Source organism: Pyrus communis, chromosome 14 (genome assembly GCF_963583255.1).
Source record: "Pyrus communis chromosome 14, drPyrComm1.1, whole genome shotgun sequence".
Classification (NCBI taxonomy): domain Eukaryota; kingdom Viridiplantae; phylum Streptophyta; class Magnoliopsida; order Rosales; family Rosaceae; genus Pyrus; species Pyrus communis.
Genome location: NC_084816.1, coordinates 24246460 through 24269350, shown reverse-complemented (window position 1 = coordinate 24269350; position 22891 = coordinate 24246460). Strand labels below are relative to the sequence as shown.

The window sequence follows — 22891 nt, the reverse complement described above, 5'->3', positions numbered from 1 at the left end:
GTTAGAATGACATTAAAAGATATTTCTCTCTTATTCTTAGTGTAAATATATCGTTATATAATATAAAACCATGCCACAAATATGAAAGGACCCACATAATGGGTTGGGAACATTTACATAAATTATCCACAAAATACCATCTTATGGTCTTCTTGTTATTTTCGTTATCACAAACGCAAGTTTTTTTTTATTCATACTTATGCATAGTGCTTGCTTTTAAAGTGAAGTTTTTAAATTTTATATATATAAAAAGCCATTATTTTAATTAGTTAACCTCATTGCTATAGGGAAAGCCCCATACACTATATATCAATTATCATTTTTTCACAAAAGCACTTCTAGCTGCGAGAAAGATTTAGATTAAACATGTTCACCGCTTTCATAAGCTCCTGAACTATTAATACAAAATGATGTGTAAATCATTTTTTGTATGAGTTTATATTAATGATGTGAAACGTCACAGTAAACATAATTCTTTTTTAAAAGCCTTTCACTCAATAAATATTATTTTATTATTATTGAACAATATTTAAACAATAACGCTATTCTTAGCACATTATTATACCCCCCATCTTGTACCACCTTATATAAGAGAGACTTTTGACTCCTTTAAGTTTAATCTGATAGAAAACTTGTTTCTTTTGTGCCAAGAATTAGCACTAGACACGATAACTTGAATTTACAAGAGAATTTTTCATCCACGTAGCAAATTATGACACGTTATCATTTAACCAAAAATTTGATAGAAAACTTAACGGAAATATTAAAGTGTTAGAAAATTAAAATTTAGGTATAAAAATGAAACGAGAAAAATTAAAAGTAACAAAGTGCGAATTCACGATACTTAAAAATAATAAAATGAGAATTATTATAATAATAAAAAATCAATTACTCATATCTAAAACCCAAGGTAGAAAACTCTCCAACAAGATCCTCTCTGGATTCTTTTTATGAGAATCTTGGAGATCTATAAATCGTATCTGTTCATCGTATATCGTACGGTTATTTTTTGTCAGCTACTGTTTATATTTAATTTTTAATAAAAATATTTAAAATCATTTCTGATCACATAATGTACGATAAACAAATATAATTCATAATTTTCGAAATACTCACAAATGAAATCCAGCGAAGATTAGGATTCAAAAACTCCACTGTGAAGAATGAAAGTCACGAAATACAGGAGGCAGTAGGCGTGAAGGGCCCACACTAAAGCAGCAGGCGTTCTTTTTCTTCCTAGAGAATTTTGGTTCGACTTATCCAATTACCCGATGATTGCACTTTCAGTTTCAGATCACCAAAAACTCATCATCCTGTTTGGCATAAAAAGAAAAAGAGAAAAAAAAAGAAAAAAAGAAAAGAAAAGAAGAAAAAAAAGCTATAAGTGCTTCTAGATTGAACAAAACACTTGTATTTTTATTAAAAATTTTGATGTGATTTTAATAAAGTGTTTCTAAGCAAAAATACTTTTGAAGAAGCTGTAGTTTGATTGATCTGCATACAAGCTATTCTTTTTGTGATTCTATCATGTTGTTTTTGAAGATGTATGAAATTGTCATTTGCAAATATCGATACATGACTAGTTGCATGTAAAGAGTTGGATAATCTTACGTAACGTAAAGTAGTGGAGTTTAATGATAATAATCCAGTTCGAAACAAATATCAGCCAAAAGAAAACTACTAATTAACAGAAAATCCAAACGGAAATCAGTAAGCAGCAAGGGCATGTGATTTTGCAGATATTTTCGTCACAGTAACAGAATATTTGTGAGAATAAAGACTTGAGCTCCAGGACAATTTTTAGGGGCCCTTCAAGCCGTAGATATCCATATTATTTTTAACAGGTAATGAGATAAAGACCAGACTCATTAATAGATCGTGTTGTTTCATGTCGATCAATGAGTCATGTAAGAAATTATCATGCCTAATCTTTAGACCTGACAAACAAGTTATGTTTGTGTTATTTACGTGTCATACTCGTTATCTCACGGATAACCCGATAATAACCCGATTCGTTAACATGTTAACTCGCAGGTTGTGCAAGAAATTGTCAAGCCTCCTGCTAATGAGAAGCATGTCTGGTAGAACAAGGTTTTTGGAATATACTCCTTGCTAATTATGAAAGAATATGCTTGGATTTGTGCTCTTTAATTTGACCATCCAAACACCAAACTGCAGCATAAATAAATAAATAAAAGCATTTTAGTATTACAAATGGAAAAAACGATTGTTTTGTACTCATCATCGAAAAGTTATGATATGGTATTGAAATATGGTCACATGATATAATAACAACCTGTCATTTGCTATAATACAGAAGAATAAGAAGTTTATAGTTTGAATCTATTTTTTTTTTTTTTTTTGAACAAACGATATTATCTATATCAAGAGGAATGAGTGGGCTTAGCCTCATAATGGACTAGCAATAATGTGGTTTAAATTCATCTTTGGCGAGAGTTGAATCTAAAACCTCTCACTTACAAGTGAAGAAAAATATCACTAGACTGTAGTACTAATGGCTTGAATCCCTTCTTAATCAACCTAGTTTTTTCTCTACTTCGATTTGTATGTCCAAATCAACCTCATTTTATGTAGACCTTATAATATCTTATGCTTGAAGACGACCTGAGGTTAACCAAGTTGGCTAGCCAGTATACTCGAATCCTTTTCTCTTCGTCTGGATTAATTTAGGATAGACTCCCGTTTTGTTTTGTTTTATTCAATACAACAATATTGTGGAGCAGAGACCTAAGTAAGCCACATAACTTACCAATTATAATTAGATATCGAACTTGTCATATATGAGTTGAACCTAAAATCTCTCTACAAAAATTACATGATCCAATGAAGAAAGTAGTCCTAAAGGTGACCAATTTGGTCCAGGCGAAAAATCTTCAGTGTGCGAGAATACAACTCAAGTGTCATAATATAAGTGGTTGAAATTTTTTATTTTCAAGTATCAACCACTTGTATTATGACATTTAGTCTACCAAACCGTATTTCCGGCACACTGAAAAATCTCTCGGTCCAGTTTCTACATATTTTTTTAATTAATGGTACATGCAGTGGTTTATTTCCTGTATGTACACACTGATATCATATACATTTGATTATATAACAAGAGAATAAAAATCTAAATTCCCCACAGATCATTTTAACCTGATGGGAACTCACTTGGGAGCTCCTTCGAACTGATCACGCAACAACTCGTACTTCCTGAGCTCGGCCATGGAGAGGGACGGAGAAAGCTCCGGTAAGACCTAAGGCGGTAGGAGAAGGCGGTCAGGCAATAATTCAGAAACGAGCTTTAGAGCAGCACTTTGTTTAGTAAAACACAGAACTATTCACATTTCCCTCAATCACTGTGAAGAGCAATTGCCATACCTTGATAAAATCATCATATTCGACAATAACAGAGTCCGACTGGTCATCTGTGCAAGAAGAATCTGAATCCGAACTCAAAGCCTGCACGAAACATAATGTCAGCACCAGAAAGAAAGCATGAAATACCATCAATACAGGAGCATTCCTTTATCTAGCTAAGTTTATTGTCATAAAAGTTTACACCTGTATCGAGTGTCGATAAAAAATGTCCAAGATGTTTTTGACAATACAAGGTCCTACATCGAGCACTCGAAGCTTTTCTATCTTAGTATATGAAATCATGGGTCTCTCAACTCGTCTGTTAACTGGTTTGTGGGTGGATTCCAAATTTAACGGAAATGAAGCATAAACGCACTTGCGCTCTTAATTACCATTTAACACCCCAAATATCAGATAGCATTAACTTGTAGCAAGAATTTCAGTTTATCAGAACTAAATATCCAACGTTTGGTGCTGACTTGACTAACCTTGTGCTTTGCTGCATTAAACCAAGCATCTGCACACAAGGCATACATATCTGCACCAGTGAAGTTCGGGGGACATCTCTTTGCTATGGAGTAAAGTGGTACATCTTGTAACTTAAACTATCGGGTAAGTGCTTTGAGGACCCTAGAAGAGATGCCGTTAAGAAATGTGAAAAAAAAAAGCTTCAGCAACCCAAATGACATGCGTAATTTGATTATTCTCTTAAACGGAGTATGCATTATGAAGGCATGAAACCAAAATTGTAAGAATACTAACCGCTCTCTGTAAGATGCTTCAGAGTTTACTCCAACATAAAGCAGTTTATCAAATCGTCCAGGCCGTAGAAGTGCTGGATCAATCAAATCTGGTCTGTTGCTTGCTCCAATAATAAAAAGTCCTAAGACAAACCAAAAGAAGCATGAGGTATGGTTTCATTCTGATTATAAGAAAAGAAGATACCAGGGCAATAACCTGTGTTGAATCGTTTAGGCCGTCAATCTCTGCAAGCATCTAGAAAATCAAAAAACTTATCACATCAGAAAATACCAACGGAACCACAGAAAAGATTCTACAGAAGTCATAGGAAAAAAGGAGACCTCACCTGAGAAACCACTCTGTCCATAACACCCCCAGAATCCCCACAGGCACCTCGGGGTGGAGCAAGAGAATCAAGTTCATCAAAAAATATAACACACGGGCGTGCTGATCTGGCCTGCAAAGTATGTGCAATATCACTTAATTGTGAGTGGAAATGGATGTTCTGACCATAAGATTCTTTCACTGAAGGGATACTGATCATAGTGGTATTCTTTACCTTTTGGAAAATGTCTCTAACATTCTTTTCTGACTCTCCTATGTACATATTGGTTAGTTCAGGTCCTTTTACACTGAGAAAGTTCAGGGAACACTCAGTTGCAACAGCTTTTGCCAGTAGAGTCTGAGGTTTGAATAACAAAAATAAAGGTGGTCAAACAAATTGCTTAATGTGAGGAAGAGGGCAAATTGATAAGTCCTCAAAACAGTTAGAGAGAAACTTACTTTCCCAGTTCCGGGTGGACCATTTAGAAGAACACCAGACCGCTTTCGTAAACCAGATGAAAACAAGTCCTTGTGCAGAAGAGGTAGCTACAAATACAACAAAAGTGACTTGAGTACAGTGAAAGATTTTCCAATTTCTTAATACTATAATCTTGCTAATGAAGATACTAAGGCTTAGCGATACATAGAGGACCTGAGGACCTACCTAAACAGTATCCAGAATCGATTTCTTCACATCCTCAAGACCACCAACATCTTCCCATTTCACGTTAGGGACCTATAGGAAAATGATTTAAAACTTCCTTGATTACTACTTCACTGCTTGCTGATTCTAGCAGTAAAGCTCTTTATTACCTCCCACATAAAGGAGAAAACTCTAAGAAAGGATAAAATATTGAACCGAAGTTAGTCTTGTCGCTAAATTACCTTTGGTGTACCCAGGGCTGATGCATTCCTTTTCCTTGAACGCTCCAATGCCTTCGTCAAGTTTTCTTTCCCCAGAACCTGAGGTGCAACTTCAGAGGACTTACGATCAGATTCCACATAAGATCTGAGAGATCCATCTGATTCCTCCGACTTAACAGTGTTAATCGGAACATTGCCTCCGGAAATCAAGTTAGCACCAACATCAGCAATCAAAGCACGAATATCTCTAGGCATGAAACCAGATGTCTGCGCAACTATATCCTTTATAAACTCCTCTGAACCAGTCTGCAAAACAACAATCCAATCCATCAAAGCCACCACTTATGATCCGGAAAAAAACTACAATGAATACCATGTGGGGTATCCTTATGTAGCAGATCTTATAACAACTTCCACAAAACCAAGATTACATCATAGTTATAACATACAAAATACTTGTTCAGCCACATCCTAGTGGCTTAAGTTTTCCGGAATAGCTTATGCTTAGTTATGTTTCTATAAATAAAACCACACACAAAAGGTACATAAACAACGCATTTGCTCACATACATTAGAAAAGAGTTCAGAAGCCTTCTGCAGAGACTGTGACACCATTTTCACCCTTTGTTCTTCAGTCAAAGGACCCATACTTATTTCATGGCTAAAGCAACATCTAATGGTTGGTGGTAGACCTTCGGAACTGTCAGCAGCTGCAATTAACAGCACCCGACGCCTTCCTATCTTCCAAGCATCCTGCACATGCCCCAATATGATTAGGTTACTAAGATTAAAATAGATCAATGGACACGCACACAAAATAAATATCTAAAGAGTACTACATGTTCATTCTTCAACCACTGATCATTTGTGTAATCAATATTACTAGGTTTCTATAAGTATCCCTAAACCAAGATAAGTGGAACTACAACATTTGCATCTTACAATATCACCATTATGTTTTCCTTCGGAATCCATGTCTCCATCATCAGAAATTGGCTCAGTGAATTCCTTGATAAGTGAAGCCACTTCAGAAGTTATTCCAACTTGATCACTTGGCGAACCTTCTTGAGAGCCCAAATTCCCGAAAACATAAAAATGCCGGAGGATAAGTATTGCTGGCGAGTATCTGATAGCATAATTGGCATAACTGGGGGAAAAAAAGAGGGTACAACAATATAAAGAAGGAAATAATCTACAATACCATTGATACACTGCTGACAAACAAGGAAAGAATAGCATGGACTGGTTTCTCATAAAAGTTTTAGTGAGACAGCAATTAACAATAACACTGGTAATATAGACATTTAAAAAGAATGGATATGACTGCCTGCCTTGCCTTGTCAAGTATATGTGACAGTAATAAAGCTAAGTAACTGGCAAATATTACGAGATCTAAACACTTTGCTACCTCACCCTTGAGCTGTATTCAAGGTTTGAGCTAGTGAAACAGACATCCTTTTTTCAGATGATGCCATTAGATTGTGACAGCTATATTCAACTACATGCAGGCCCAATCGACGAGCAATGTATCTAACAACTGTTCTCTTACCGCATCCTGCAGCAAGTGAATCAGTACTCAATAACACTACACACTTGTGCACATGAAAAATATATCTTAATCTATGTCGCAGTTGCACCGACAACGGTTAGTATCGGATACCTGTGCCCCCATGATACATTCCGATACGTATTGGATACTCCATTTGGAGTATTGTTGACTTTAGGATACTTCTCAGATACTCCGAGAATACGGTCAAGATACTCCGAGAATACGGTCAAGTTAGGAATTTGGGTTGTTCTTGTGAGGTTGGTAAACTCACTAGGACATTTGGAGATGGATGTAGAGCCATTAGACAAGGATAATCATTTCGGTCTTGGGAGAGGCGGGAACCATTCTCCAGAACGAAAAAGACCGAGCAGTGTTTTATTTTGTTAGATACCTATCAACTCCAAAGTAGTTATGTAGTGCCAAATCTATCAGTTCTTGACGATCTTCGTATTCAACGAATGAATTGCCTTTAATAGAGTCAAGTGTTCCACATTACGGTATCTTCACGAAAGCAGCTCTCAAATGTGAAGTATATCTCGGCAACTGAGCCTGAGGCTCCATCTGTAGTCCAACTACAGAAGCCTCAACGTCCTTCCCACTCACTTCATCATCCACTTTCTCTCCAAAATAAGATGCCAGAATCTCTTCCCCTCTATGAACGAGTGATTTGAAGCACAATGTGTGCAAGTCAAGGTTAAATGCTAATAGAGGTGATACATAGGCAACTTCCCGCTTCAACGACATTCGATCATTTTCAGGAAATGCACAACAAGGCAAAACAAGCATTGCGTGAGAAAACTCGGACAAGGATTGTTCAAGCTTTGCAACGAAGTCACGGTTGTTCGGAGGATCCAGAACAATGGCCTGAGCTGTTCTTTGTATGTTTGTCTCCACATTTTTCACAATCACCTTGTGTATTCAAAAGCCAGCCAAACCAGAAAACAACAAGGAATACTGCTATAAATTACTAGCTCAAAAGAAATTTCTAGTATAATCTTAAACCCGAAAAATCTAACTATGAATTTCAATTCTTTCCAAAATCGAAGTTCGATAACTTTAGTTTTATCCGTGCAATTTAATCGGATTCAACATTCTATAAAATCACATTATGTATTCAAAATCAATAAATTTCTATTATAATTCATTCGAAAATCAAAATTTCGATAACTTCAGTCTTCAGCTGTGCAATTTGAGCTCGCATTCAAGTGTAAATTCTTGTACTTTCATCAATTTTCTCGCCAGCCAAACAGAAAGCAGCAAAATTTATATAAATCAACATTGAAATAATTACCAGCGAGCCGGAGGTGATGGAGAGCCGTTTGAGGGCAGGAGTGGAAAGCCCGACCAAAGCAGAGTCGTCGAGAGAGGCCAATTTCGGGCTGTCCTTGGACAGCCGGAGAATCCCCGGCGGCAACTGAAAGCTCGTCGACGCGTCACCATCGCTGCTGCCGTCGACGCGGTGGCCTTCACTCAGTACGGAATTGATGAGATTTTTGGTGGAAGTCAGCACCAGTGGGTTCCTCCTCCTCCTCCTCTCCACCATTGGAATGGAGCCTATAGATACACATATAGATACATTCCAGGTGCAGACTGTATATAATTATATACAGAAATAGCGCGAAATCGATGAAGCTCTCCAGCTGCTTCTGCTCTGCGTCTGCGTTTGGTGACTTAGTAGTATAACCGTTTTAACGTCAGCTGTTTTTTTTTTTTTTTTGGAACTGGAATTTGAATGGGCTTTGTTGCTAATTGGGCTTGTACCAAATTTTCAAAGCGCGATTTCGGTTTACGGATTAGGAAATAATAAACACACATCTTTTTAGATTTTAACATATCTATGTTTTATTTTGACCGTTGATTTTATTTGATTTATTCAATCTAATTATCATAAATAAAAAGTAATGTGTAAGAAGTTAAAAAGAGTGTAAAAATCACTTCCCTTACAGAATTGGCGAGTTGGTCAAGGCAAGTGTCAGTTTGCTTTGCAAAAGAGTGTGACATAACTGAATTTGGAAGAAGCAAGATGCCAGATATTTGATATGTTACACTTTTTCTTTTATATAAGTGATACTGTGAAGGGAGTTTCAAATACATAATCTCGGTACATGAATAAACGCTCTTAACCATTTGAACTGATAGTTCGTTTAAAATTTGATTACTACTTTAACTCCATCTGCTGATGCTGAAGCAGGAATGAGAATAGATGCATATATAGTTAGAGTAGATGCATATATATGGTTAGAGTAGAATGTGTGTGTAACCGCATCGGAAAAGCATGTACAAGCTTCATGCTTTATATAGCCAAATTTATGGGGGTTAGATTGCCGAGCTTAGTAATGCAAGCTTACAATCCAATGCGGAGGCAATAAAGGTGGGATGTGGAAGTTGTTAAGGCGGCCTAAGAAAAGAGGTGCAACCATAAGTACGACTAGTTTCCGTTTAGAACACATTAAAATTGTGGCTTACTATTTAAACTGAATATTTTACAATTTGTTTAGACTCATTTACAAGCATGCATGAGTTCGTAATTATGACCATGTGTCCCATGTCGACGAAACTTATACAAGTTGCATACTTGATATATAAAATTGTTAGAAGTTGGTCCGCTGAGCTTAGTAATGTGAGTTTGTGACCCAATGCGGCAGTAATAATTGGAATTTGGAACGGCAGTTGGCTTGTATCTCTGCTCGGGAGAGTTGGATCGCTTCAGAGCAAGCGCGTATAGCCTTCAAACAGTTTGCACTATTATGATTATGAACCCAAGTTTTAGGAGTACTTTTTCTTTTTTGAAAAAGAGACTAGCTGGTGAGTCAACTATGATAGTCCCTTATTCTGAGGGTCGGAAGAACTCATAGAGGTATCTTAGTTTCCTTCTGACCATCATCGTGTGATTCATCAATACCAATAATAAAAGTACTTATATCCTTCTTGTTCTAAAAAATAAGTCCCACATCGACTAAGCATAGACATCAAGGTGGAACTTGGAACAGTGGTTGAGTCGCATAACCCATGGCTCGTGCTTGGTGGCTAGAGATGGTTGAGTTTGGGTTCAATAGCCCTTTATGTTCGGCTCAGTCATTTTTAAAGCTCCTTCAAACAAATCCAGAATTAAGTATCAAACTCACTATCTATAACATGATTCAAGTGGCAATAATTAATCTATCGTATAAACAAATTGCTTTAGTGAATTTCAATTAACTAATTTGAGCAATTTCGAAATTATCCTTATAACACAAAACACAATGATCAAATTGACAAAATTTAAAACCAAAACGATAAAGTTGAAATTGAAGAAAACCACCAAAATTAATTTTGTTTTCTTCATTCATCATTGAATCATGATACAAATTTCAATAAAAATCAACAAATCAATAAATCTTGGAAGTCCACTTTTCCTTGGTACACACGCAACAACTGAGGCACTTGCTCAACATATCTACCCACAAACCTCTCCAAGAACTGCTTCTCCGCCGGAAAAATCACACTCGCCAAGCTCAAATTCTCTTTTACCAACCCCTTCCCCGCCAGCACTTTGAAAACCGAACGCTCCAAACTCAGTCACATAACCGTCGCGCATTTCGCAATGGCGGCCGAGGACCACCCCATCTTGTTCACCAAAAAATCAATCGTCTCCGTTATCTTCTTCTCCGATTTCGTCATGCACAAGGGATTGGACTTGAAAGCAGAGACGATCTCATCCTCCGACCAACCACATTTCCTGTAGGCCTCTTGGTTTCGTTCCAAGATCGACTTTTTACCGGACCTCATCCGCGCCTCCGGCACAAATCGTGGGCTCGAATCCGAAATCTTTCACCTCAGCAACAATCCCACTGAACGATTCTGGCTTTTTTTTATCAAAATGTTGGGGTAATGCGCAAACAACAGAGCAATGGAAGATTCCGGCATCCCAATATCTCTCAAAAGATCGATATTTGGCACCACATTTTTCGAGGAAGATCCACGGCTTCGTGTCGCGGCTGCTCCACTCCGCCGCCATCCCATCAACTGAACTTCGCTGCCTTCCCGCGCGCGAAGGGAATGGGCGCTGTGCTGTGCGTCAGTTTCGAGGCGGGAGGCAAATAGAAACCAGAAGAATGATTCATTTGGATTGACCAGCTTTTTCAGCCCCAAAACTAAGAATCAATAGAACGTCCGTCTATCCATGAATATCTATTCTATAGTGCCCATAACTTTTAATTTGGTTATTTTCCTTTAATTTCGTTCGCGGAATTAATTTAGTATTTTCACCGTCTTTTGATTGAGGAAGAGATTTTTGTTTCATGAAAAAAACAAGAAACAATGTATATATTGTAGAACACAAATCAGCACAACTATTTCCCCAAAACTTTTATTCGTAACACACTATCGTCATATCGAACACGTCCGACATATATTCTATGTACTTTGCTTTTTGCACAACATATTTTCCAGACCATAAATACCTATTAGTCTCCAGCACGTACGACTCCATGTCTCTGCTGCATGCTCTACCCTGCACCGTCGCAAACGGGACGAATGTTGTACTCAATACATTGTTTCCTCCGTTGAAATTGTACTCCGTTTACAGTCACGCAGAAGGAGAGGGGGATGATCTTCTGGAGAGCAACGCCTCGAGGGATCCGGGGTCCGTCACAGGAGCACTGCAAGTGAAGTTTTGGCAGACAAGAGCGACCACTTTGTCCGCAGCAAAATGATCCTTTGCCATCAGAGCAATGTTGCTATTGTTGCTTTCCCAAAATTGCATTTCTTCTGAATTTGCTGGATCGACGTGAATAACCTGCCATTTCGGATATCACATAAGACTTGGGTACAAAGCGGAAGGAAATGACGAAGCTGTGAACTTGAAATAAAAACCCCAAACTCACTGTTTTGTCTGTGTCGTATGATGCATGCGTGGCGGCAAGCATGTTTTCAAACTCTGCAGAATGCTTCCGGCCAACCAAGACAACTTGCTTTCGGGAAGGAACAGTGAGCATGTCTGCTGCACAACACATCAAAGGTACTGCCATCGCCATGTCTTTTAATCTTGTCTCGAAAACAGCCTGTTGAAAAAGAGAACAAGAAAATTAGCAGTAGTTGAGACACACTCCGCAGATAAGATGTAAAAGCACATTTTGGGTTAAGCAACTCGTACAAGAACATGATCGGCATCCCTCCTGTAATGATCAGACTTGTTTCCAGCTATCATGGATGCCAATCTTACAAGATTGATCGCAGAAACCGAGTTTCCAGATGGCTCAGCCCCATCGTGATCTTCCTTCACACGAAGTAGAATATTGGGGTCTTCCCCTGGTGTATTAAAATAGCCGCCTCCCTCTCTATCAAGAAATAATTCATCCTGGAAAATCGCCAGTAAACTAGCATCAATACACAGAAGAAAGAGAATAGCTACTAAACGTCAAAATTCCATATATGAATTCTTGCCTGGGTGTCTTGCAGTTCAGTTGCCCAAATTAGCCAGGTGGTTTGACCACCAAATTCGTAAAGATCCAACAACCCTGATATGAGAAAAGCATAATCATCTAAAAATCCAGGTGCTTTAGATGGACCATTCCTAAAGCAGTGCTGTAGTTGATGAGTTTGCTCGTCGTAAAGCTTTCTCCTGATAAAAGTTGCAGCCCTCTCTGCAACCTGCATGTACTCCTTTGGCTGATATTTTTGGAATGTAATAAAACATAATAGTCAGTAAAATGTGAGTAAGGAGAACAAAATTTATAAATTGTACAAATAAATAGATAGATAAATTATCAGTAAAATATAAGTTATGGAAAGAAAAAAAAATTAACAAATTCTAAGCTACTGGTACCCACAGATGAACTCAAAGATGGTATAAACTTACATCAGAGCCAACCACGGGAAAGTTAAATTTGATCCCATCGGGTTCATTCTTGAGAATTTTAGAAGCCCTCGCAAAAGCTGAGATAGCCAGTCCATTCCATGACACAATTACCTACAAGGCACCTGATCTATCAATTTGTGCTCGAAAATATACGCCAAAACTTATTAGGTGGGTTCTACCACAATTTTATGCATTGGGTTAAGAGCGAACACCTTATCATCTAAATGTGGTCTTGGTCGAATAGATCGTGCTTCAAAAAGCTTTTTCCTGCTCTGGCCCAGAATATCAAGGTATTTCTCAACAGGCATGGCAAATTTTGGTGCCAATTCAGAAGGGCTTTTTCTCTCAATCAGCACATTCGTTCCCTTGAATTCATTGTGAGGATCACTCATTCTAGAAAGGTCACAGTTTCCCGAAGGTTTTATATAATAATGGTTCCTAAAAAGAGTAGCATCCTCTCCAAGTATGTCTTCAACCTAAATAGAAACAAAACGTTAACTTTTGGAGGGAAAAAGAATATTGTAATCAATGAATACAAAAATGGTGTCGGATATCTTATATGAAATCGTAAGTTAGAATCAACAAATCTAAACAGTAAATTTAAGGCTGAGACAATGAGTGAGAGACCTCTTTTTTAGTCCAAACATAGAAGGCTCCTTCCTTTTTTCTTGAAGCACCTTCAGATTCAGCACTGTCAGCATCTTCTGCTGAATAGATTTCGCCTTCCGGTCCAATCATTTCTCTCCTCAGATAATCAAGAACATCCCGTGCAACACATGAATAGAAGACATCTTTGGTAATAGAAAAAGCATCTAAATAGACATTGGCAATCTGCCCTTGATCATATAACATCTTCTCAAAGTGCGGGACTGCAATAAACAGAACTGGTTCAACAATCTGTTGCAGAAATAATCAATATATAGAAAGAACAGAGGAGTTGGGGGCAAAGTATGGTGACTATAAAGAACGGTATGAGACAGGCATTTGATTGAACATATAGTTCAGTATCTGAGCATGCCATAACAGTTAAGATACATGAATATCGATGGAAATGATTTCTTCAGAAAAACTGACCATGCCAGCACTCATCCACGCTATATCTGTGGAAGCCACCTCCAATATGATCGTGGACGCCCCCTTTTGCCATGCATTGCAAGGTGAAGAAAACCATTTTCAGATTTTTATTTGCCTCACCCAACTTCCCAGTTTCCTCCAACTTCTTTGAGTAATAAAGCATGAGCTGAACCTCAACGGGTCTAGGAAACTTTGGGGCGGATCCAAACCCACCATACTTTTCATCATAGCTTCCGGAAAGCTATAAACAGATTAAACAAGAGAATGAGGAAAAAGAAGGAAATATTGTCCTGCCTTCTGATAAGTTTAATGAAAATTGATCATATCTATTTATGCACAGATATGTAATGAACTTGTTCTTCTTTTCTGAAATACCATTGCACAAAATAAAAAAGGGAAGGGAGGCCAAGTTTTCAGCAGATGGTATACTTGCAAATCCAAAACTCATAAACACAAAAAAGTTCTTAATGTAAACTGTAAAGACACCTACTTGCTCAGCACATAGACGCAATGCAATTTGTGGAAGCCCATCTGGCAATTTATTAGAACTCGCACTTGACGACAATGCTTCTGACAACTGTTCAATCGCAAATGCTCCACTTTTAACAAGCACATCCCTCTTACTATCCCAAGCATCTTTCACCTTTCTGAGACAAAAAAGGCATACACAATAAATGAGCAAGGGAAGCCAAAATAAAAAATAACAATAAGCATTCAGGTAATGTGCAGCGTCCAGCTCAACAAGAACTTGTAACTTCAAGTGTTTTCTCCAACCAAGAGAATCATTGGAATAGACAGGGTGAGAAGGCCGAAGGGGGATGGTGATAAGTTAATGTCTCAGAGATCACCGTCTCCTCACCTAAGTATAGTCTTAAATCCTGGTCTTCCAAACTTATCGTCTGGGGGAAAGTAAGTTCCACCCATCAAAGGTTTCAAATCAGGTGAAAGGAAGACACTCAGTGGCCAACCTCCACCACCATACATAGCCTGTACATAGGTCATGTATACCTGTAAAAGTGAAAAAAAAAATCATCAGCACATCATGATGCCAAAATAACCAGTGGAAAATTGTTATTATTATTTTCTTAAAGTACATCCTTGCAGACTAGAACCATTTGGGCTGAAAATGTGAGCACTGGATTTAGAATTCAAATATATTTTCTTTTTTCTTTAGATTTGGGCTAGGAAGATCTCGACCTATAACAAAGTCTAAGCCTGAATGTTATCCGCCTTAAGAAAACGTACCCTTCCCCTGTAAATATATATAGAATTCAGAAGCACATTAAGATACTCAACCTCATGCCAGTAGCAACCTCTAATGTAGTTGAAAATAGAATAACTTGAGACGCACTGACGTGCGAAAGTAAAAAAGCATTCCAGACACATATTATAAAGCTTCAGTAACTTCACAGGTGTTTTACAATGTAAGGCTCACCTTATCAACATCTGGTCTTTCCTCCCGATCCACCTGCAGTAATGATATGTTAGAAAAAATGGAACACAGCGAAAATACTTTAAAAAAGTAGAAAACAAGAACGTTCTCTCATAAAATTTATGTAATTACTCAATTTGGAAATGAGCAAACAAATTAGACTCACCTTGATACTAACAAACCAATCGTTCAGCAATTTCGCAACGCCTTCATCCTCGAAAGACTCGACCTCCATAACATGACACCTTATTCACAGTCCAACACAAACTAATTAGTCCTCATTCACTAGAACATTAAAATTAAACTTCCGAAAAATCGAACAAGAAATCTCACCAATGACACGTGCTGTAGCCGACTTGAATACAAAACCAACGCAGTTGCAACGATCAAATGAATCACATATCAGCTGACTGCCAAATTCCGATACTTGCAAAGAGAAAAGAAAACATGGGTAGAATAAAATTACTTGATAAGAAGATGGGAACGTCCCTCTTTCGAGCTTCGGCGAAAGCTTCTTCTCCCCAAGGATACCAATCCACCTGGTAAAACGCAGTCAAGTTTCAATCTTTTAGTTCGCAGAGCAATCCAAATAACAAAGAACAGAAAACCCAGTTCGGAAATTCAGACTAACCGGGTTGTGGGCGTGTTGCAGAAGGTAGGGGCTGTGCTCGGCGGCGAGGCGATTGGAGTGCTTGTGAGACGGGGCAGCCGGGTTGCTCGAAGTGTGATCGGCCATGGCGAGGAGCTTGGAGATGGAGAAGGTTCGGCGGGGAATCAGTGAGGAAAGGGCGGGAAAGTGAGTGGCGGGAGATTGGGGCGGTGGTGATGGAGGAGAGGAGAGCTGTTTGGTTGGATGAGAGAGGAAGCGGCGGAGAGAGAGGCGTTTGAGCATAGAATTGTGGAGAAGGAGAGAGGAGTGAGAGAGAGAAGAAGAGAAAAGTGCAGAAGTTGGTGCCATGTGTGGAGAGGGGGTGAAGAGGCAGGAGGAGCCATGTGGAGCTTGGGCTTGTTTGACGGCTGGAGGTTGACGGTGTAAACAGGTGGCCCAGTTTTGAGCTTTCAGCAAGGCTATCTACTGCCCTTCGTTTGTGGTATTTTGACTGTACGTGCTTTTAAAATAACCGAAAATGTTTTTAAAATAACTGAAAATGTTTTTAGTAGGTTTTGAAGTGCATATTAAAAAGGCACATCTTACAAGAAACACGTAAATTTTTCAGAATTTACTTACATTTTATTTGCCCTTAAGTTCGATAAGGCGGTTTCATCGCCTATTTATTTGTACTTCAAGTTCGATAAAGCAGTTTGTTCGCCTATTTATTTGTACTCGAGTTCGATAAAGCAATTTGTTCGCCTATTTATTTGTACTTGAGTACGATAAAGCAGTTAGCCTAATAGGCACCTGAGTTCGATAGGACAATGCGTCCACGTATTTGCACTCAAGTTCAATAAGGTAGCGTGCATGCAGATCCTCTCCGAATCTCTCCCACCAAATCCTAGAAATTCAGAGATCCGGACTCTCAAAATTTGATTCAACGGCTACAATTATTATAACTTTTAGAGGAGCCTGGGGCCCCTTGTTTGTAACCATTTGATCAAATTTCAAGAGTTCGGATCTCCTGATCCCTAGGATTTGGTGGGAGAGATCCGGAGAGGATCTCTTCCCCACCTTGAATTCCATACAACCTTCACATTTACTTTCGCCTTTGCTGGCATTTTTGTTGTTAAATGTGAAAAGTTAAAATATGGAGGTGTTTATGGCATCTTTTGCTGCACGATTCTCTCAACTTTACATGTATACAAAAATTACATAACTCGGCTATTTAACCTGTAGAGAACAAATTTAACAAAAAACTCATGTGCCTGTGATTGCGTCTCTACATATAACATACGAAAAGATTGCCCCGTTTTGAACAATTTGTTCCAGCAAAGGTTTCCTTACCACCTGATCCGGCTCTGTAAATCTTCGAACAAGATTGCCACAAAACAAGGCAGAAATTAGCCAGCCGGAGCTCCTACAGATTCAGCAAGTTCTTCCAGGAGTTCTTGCTGTTCTAAGGAAGCACAAGCCTGCAAGAAGAGTAGGAATATCAATTGCAAGGCATTCGTATTGGCGTATTCTTTTGACAAATATTTATTAAGAGAAAGGGAGGACATGTCTGTGGAAAAATACCTGAATTGCGTTATCTATATCACCACCAAGAAAAGAGGTGAGCTCATAGTTTGTCTTTAACCGATGGTCAGTCACTCTATTGTCCTAATTCAATAAACAAGAGAAGTGAACTTCCTGAAACATAACCAATCGAATGAAAGAAATCTCAGAGACAAAAATGTTGAACACAAGTCCCACGTTGGTTACTGGTTAGCATAAATTCTTGTAGCTTTATATACGTATCAGGACCTCTACACCTAATAGGTATAGCTTTGGAATTGAATAGTTCAGTAAATCACTCATTACCAATACCTTAAAGTTGTATGTCCGAATCTTTTCTGCACGAGAACCAGTACCAACCTGCATTTTAAGAATACAAATGTCACATGGTTTAGTCCTGGGCCTAAAACCATAATCTAGCGTTCCCATTGCATAGCCTAATATCAAAGAACTGCATATATGTGATGGCAAAAGTTTAAAACAGAGATGTTGCAATCTCATGTGCCTTGTTACTATTCTCTAAGCTAAAAGATACCTGCGATTTCCGCTGATTCCTAATCAACTCCTGCTGCTCTCTCAATTTTATCTTATACCTGTAACAATGCCATTGATCATCATGGACCAAAGAAAAAGTGTGCAAACAAGAGGTATTATGTGTGAATAGCGTTGATTACATGCATATGTCAAGCTATGTCGAAAATATTATGGAAAATCGAAAAATGTTTCATAAAAGGGAACAGTTAATGTGCCTAACAAAATAAGAATATCAGGAATTTAAAACAGTGAAATCAGTACTCACAATTTTGCTCGCAGCAACTGAAAAGCACGATGCTTGTTCTGAAGTTGAGACCTTTCTTCACTACAAAAGATGCGGATGCCCGTTGGTTTATGGACAAGATCAACAGCTGTCTCCACCTTGTTCACATTTTGCCCTGCACGATAATCATGCATTAGACTTAACTCACATAGGAAATCCTGTTCTGAAGAGTGAGACATGCAAAATAGTGTTAATTAAGAAAATAATATTCTTTGCAGATAAATACCTCCGGCTCCCCCAGACCTTGCTGTTGTCAGTTCAATATCTTTTGGGTCGATAACCACCTCAACTTCATCCGCCTATAGTAAGGCACAGAACAAGCACAATAAGTCAATGAATCAGAAATGTTTGATCATGAAGTACATAAAAGATTACAGTGACAAGTAAAATATAAGCTACCTCTGGCATGATCGCAACAGTCGCAGTGGAAGTATGCACGCGACCCTGTGTTTCTGTATGAGGAACACGTTGAACCCGATGAACACCAGATTCATATTTTAATTTGCTGTATACACGTTTTCCTTTGACTTCCATCACATAGGCCTTGTATCCTCCTCTTTCAGCCTAAAATAATGCAAGAGCTCTGTCAGTATGTCAACGGAAACAGGATATACGGCTAAAAATGTCAGTGAAGCATACCTCTGAGCTTGAGACTGTGCTGAACCTCCAATTATTCCTCTCACTGTACTTCTCATACATACGGACCTTGGTACGAAAAAATAGAAAAGCAAAAGAAAATGCAGAAGCATTAAGATATGCTTGGAAGCAACTTCAGAAGAAGGATTTCATAACACAAGAATAGTTGGTTTTGCCAATGAGGCCTATCATTGAAAAATAAAACATAAAGGAGAAGAAAGAGTACACAAGCACATCAATAACAAAGACTTTTGAGTTTACGCTATGCACTATGTAACCTACCCCATGAATAATAGTATGAGTTTTTCTTTATTTTACGAACTTTTCTATTTATGCAAATAAAAAATAATGGTCACGTATCCTATAGATTTTAAACGACAAAAGAAACATATACCTACAAGATCACCTGCCCAAATTCCAGCTTCATCACCACCAGTACCAGCCCTTACTGCAGAAAAAGAGAATACATATGTATGAGGTACAGCTTCAGTCAAATCTGGTTTGGACATATGACGTTCCTAAAAAAGAGAGACTCAAGAGAGCATTTTACATGGTTAAACATCATATGTGGTTCTCAAGCAATCAATAGAACAGTTTATTTCAAGGGAAACTATGAGATTACCTTCAAGCATTATATTTCTTGCATCAAGAGGGTCACTAGGAAGGAGTAGCATCTGTTAATATAAAATGAAACATTATCCCAATTGATATTCGAACTATGGAAAGGAAAACATTAGAAAATAGAAACAACAATATTCGGTTAAAGTAGTTAAGAATGCCAAATTGATCCATTGTGCATGTAATAATACCTTGAGCTTCGCTTCAAGTTCTTTGATTTGATTGGATAAAGATTCAAGTTCAAAAGATATCATCTCTGCCATATCCTCATCATTGCCAGCTTCTTTTGCTAAAGCTGAATTATCGATTATAAAGAGGGGTAAAATATCAAAATGAATGTTAGTAAATACCTCCAATTTTTCTGAAAGGATTGTTTAACACAGGCATATAGTTACATAAACCTTTAGTCTCTTCTAACTGCTTCTCGCAGTCTTTGAAATCCCTATAGATTGTCACGACCTGTCCATTGAAAACAAAGGCAAAATATTGTCAGTTAAATCTGAAATGAAATTCAAGCAGAAGTGCAGAACACACAACTAAAACCTGGCACGATAAGTAGCAAAGATAAACTGCAGCACCTCATCAAGCTCTGCCACAGACTGCGCAAGCTTCTGGTATTCACTGGGATTTGACACGACATCTGGATCAGCCAGCTTGACCTACAAAGTTCCCCTTCTTCATGAGCATACTCAAATCCAGAGAAACAACAGCAATAACTAACCACGAAACAGCACAGTACAAGAATCTATACTCTGGATAGGTAGACAACTAGATAGGCATGAAAAACAATTTAACCCAATTTACGCTGGTCTTTGAAAATCTTTCGTAATCACGACCCAGAAATACCAAAATCATAACTAGATATTAAATTCAAAGCATTCGAGAGAAAGTCCGGAGTTTTTGCCTATTGAATAAAAAATTTGTAGGATTACTTTGGTAAATTTCAATCTGTTTTCTTGTAGAATTAAAAATAATTTCGAATTCGGATAAGAGTATATGCAAGTCCAAAGTTGTATCTGAAAATAATCTCTGCAATGGGGTCTTCAATTGTAATCACAACCATCAAAATTTCAATCAAGAAAATTCTATATTCCCAATTTTCCCAAATCATTCAAATTCTATGCCATACAAAACCCTAAACCCTAAAACCCTAGACCATTAAACTACACAGAAGTAGAGTACTAATCCTCAAAAACCTCACATCACATACACACACAGGGTGGGAAAATTAAAATCATCAACCCAAACATTCAATCAGAGTATGAAGCGTACCGATAAATCCTTCCACGTCTTCTCTGCAGAATCAAGCTTTGTAATCAAATAAGGCTCCTGCAATTCCACAAAAACAACATCAGAAAATGAGAATCCCATCCCATAACAACTGTTTGTTTCTGGGGAAAACTTTTTCCTTCAAAAAATAACAAAAACCCAATTTCGAAAGCTGTAAACTTCCAATTTCAATGCTCCGAATTCGGAATTGTTATAATTTTTTGGGGTGGATGTACGAACCGCCATGCAAATGAGTCTGGGAGCTCTGGAAGGAGGTTTACTGATGACCACGGAGCGCGAAGACGAGTGGTCCCGGAAACGGCGTCGTATTGGAAATGCGAGTAACCGAGAAGGAGTGGAGCTCGTAGCGAGGCCACTCATTGCGGCCATGGAAGTTGCAGGTCGGAAGGAAAAACGCGCCTAAATGGATATGTGGCGTTCGGAAGAGATAAGGTCCCGCTTACGGGTCCTGTTTGGGAACTTAGATATCGTATACCACAACTGGAATAACCCAACCTTTTTTTTTTTTTCTTCGAAATCTTAATGAAACACTCTCTGTTTACTTTTAACATTTACGACATTTTTACCTTGAATAGTCATTTTTTGTACTATTCACTTACACTTTTATTTTGTCATTTTGATTAAAACTAAAGTTTTTTATGACTTTTCGTTAGTTTTTCTTTTTTATTTTGGTCAATAGGAATAACAAAAGGTTGCAAATGCAATGCAAGTAACTTTTGTACAAGGCACTTACGTTCATAATATTTTTGGCATTAGACTATTTTACTTCTTGGATTAAAACTTAAAATTTGAGCAAAATATGTGCGAAATAAAACAAAAGAGACAAGAGTGTATTTCTTGTTATTGTTCTTTCAGGTTGTTTGTCAAGTCTTAACCTAGAGGCTTATCAAGATTATCTGTTGTACTCGTTATTGATATAGTGAGAGATTATTGTTGCTATCCCGTAAACGTAGGTACAAATAGCCGAACCACGTTAACTCTTGGTAATGTTCATGTTAATTACTTTGTTTTTCAATTTCTGAGTTTATTCTGTTTTTTTTTTCCTCGTTTTTCAACATGATATTCACAATAACACCCCATGTACAAAATGTTAGTTGACAAGGCAAATGTAATCCATTCACCACCTACCTAGTTAGAAGGAATAAAAATACGATTAGATTGAGAAATGAATTCCCTTTTATCTTCCTCTTTGTTTCCATCCACAACTTACACTTGAATACATTTTTTTTTTTCCGTGAACAAAAAGTTTATGGCAAGATTGGTTATTCTCATCACCAGCGTGAGGGTATACTCATAACCTCGAGCTGGAAGAACATACACATAGCATCTAATTTCCAGTTGTCATCAGTATGAATTTACTTTGAAATTTACAGATCGCGCATTAACGAGAACTGCTAGCAACGGAACTCCAACCTTGATGGGGCGACACACAAAGTGAAGATCTTACCAACTGAACCAGCCATTTGAATACATTTTAATTGACAAACATATACGGAACTTACATAGTTTCCTTGTAAGTAGCTAGTTAGCAGCAAAAGTGGGTAATGATTGCTATCACTATAAAGGCATGAACAAATATGGTAAGGTTCACTAAAGCACTAATTATATTTATCTATCAATGATGGGACCATGCCTTATTTAATTAAAGAATTAGTTCAACTTCATTTATATCAACAAATAAATTACAACATGAATGCAAAAATAATATGGTGAAATAAAATTGGTGCCGACATTTGTACCACAGCTTATAAGCACAATTAAAAGATTTTCTATTTTAATGCGACCAAATTATCTTCATTTTTGTTAACATTTAGTTTGATCATTGTAACACGCAAGGTTTTAACTTAATTAAAAATAAATTAAAAATAAACAATTGAACCGCCTGTCGACTACCTACCTACCACCACCCAGCCCTTATTCAAATTTTCTCCACATTTTTCAAAATCGGTTTTGAGGGTGTGCAAAAGGTGTCATTGGATCCCCGATTCAAGTCCTTGTAAAACTATTTTGCTATTTTTAAGTTTTGCAAATTTATTAACTTAAAAAGTTGATAAGTTTTAGACAAAAAGCCATACAACGTATTTTGAACTAAAGACCTTTCAAGATAGTAAACACTCTTGTCCACTCAAAGTGGTGCTCTAATTTTTAGTATTTTAATTTTATGGATATAAATTGAAAAAAAAAATAACAAAGAA

The 22891-nt window shown here is 37.6% G+C and overlaps 2 protein-coding genes and 1 pseudogene across 3 annotated transcripts; all 3 read right to left on the bottom strand.

Moving 5' to 3' along the window:
• Nucleotides 1-3170: 3170 nt before the first annotated feature.
• On the bottom strand, nucleotides 3171-8471 carry LOC137714693 (peroxisomal ATPase PEX6-like; annotated as a pseudogene).
• Nucleotides 8472-11163: 2692 nt separating this feature from the next.
• Nucleotides 11164-16232, bottom strand: LOC137715047 (uncharacterized). The gene is made up of 15 exons (XM_068454263.1): nucleotides 15818-16232; nucleotides 15653-15725; nucleotides 15520-15541; nucleotides 15353-15431; nucleotides 15190-15222; nucleotides 14614-14762; nucleotides 14245-14401; nucleotides 13755-13995; nucleotides 13308-13549; nucleotides 12893-13156; nucleotides 12681-12791; nucleotides 12266-12490; nucleotides 11976-12179; nucleotides 11707-11883; nucleotides 11164-11618 (listed from the first exon to the last, which is right to left on the bottom strand). Exons 1-15 carry the CDS (start codon nucleotides 16142-16144, stop codon nucleotides 11409-11411), a joined length of 2514 nt encoding a protein of 837 aa, XP_068310364.1. The 5' UTR covers nucleotides 16145-16232; the 3' UTR covers nucleotides 11164-11408.
• Nucleotides 16233-16881: 649 nt separating this feature from the next.
• LOC137715048 (peptide chain release factor APG3, chloroplastic-like) lies at nucleotides 16882-21141 on the bottom strand. 2 transcript variants are annotated; one of them, XM_068454264.1, is made up of 15 exons: nucleotides 20916-21138; nucleotides 20679-20735; nucleotides 19985-20065; nucleotides 19808-19865; nucleotides 19598-19701; nucleotides 19411-19462; nucleotides 19187-19236; nucleotides 18792-18857; nucleotides 18552-18716; nucleotides 18379-18451; nucleotides 18135-18267; nucleotides 17871-17928; nucleotides 17648-17695; nucleotides 17357-17440; nucleotides 16882-17253 (listed from the first exon to the last, which is right to left on the bottom strand). In XM_068454264.1, exons 1-15 carry the CDS (start codon nucleotides 21063-21065, stop codon nucleotides 17182-17184), a joined length of 1251 nt encoding a protein of 416 aa, XP_068310365.1. In that variant the 5' UTR covers nucleotides 21066-21138; the 3' UTR covers nucleotides 16882-17181. The 2 variants fall into 2 exon arrangements, with proteins under 2 accessions (XP_068310365.1, XP_068310366.1); XM_068454265.1 differs by lacking the exon at nucleotides 16882-17253 and having other exon boundaries at nucleotides 17357-17470; nucleotides 20916-21141.
• Nucleotides 21142-22891: the final 1750 nt, after the last annotated feature.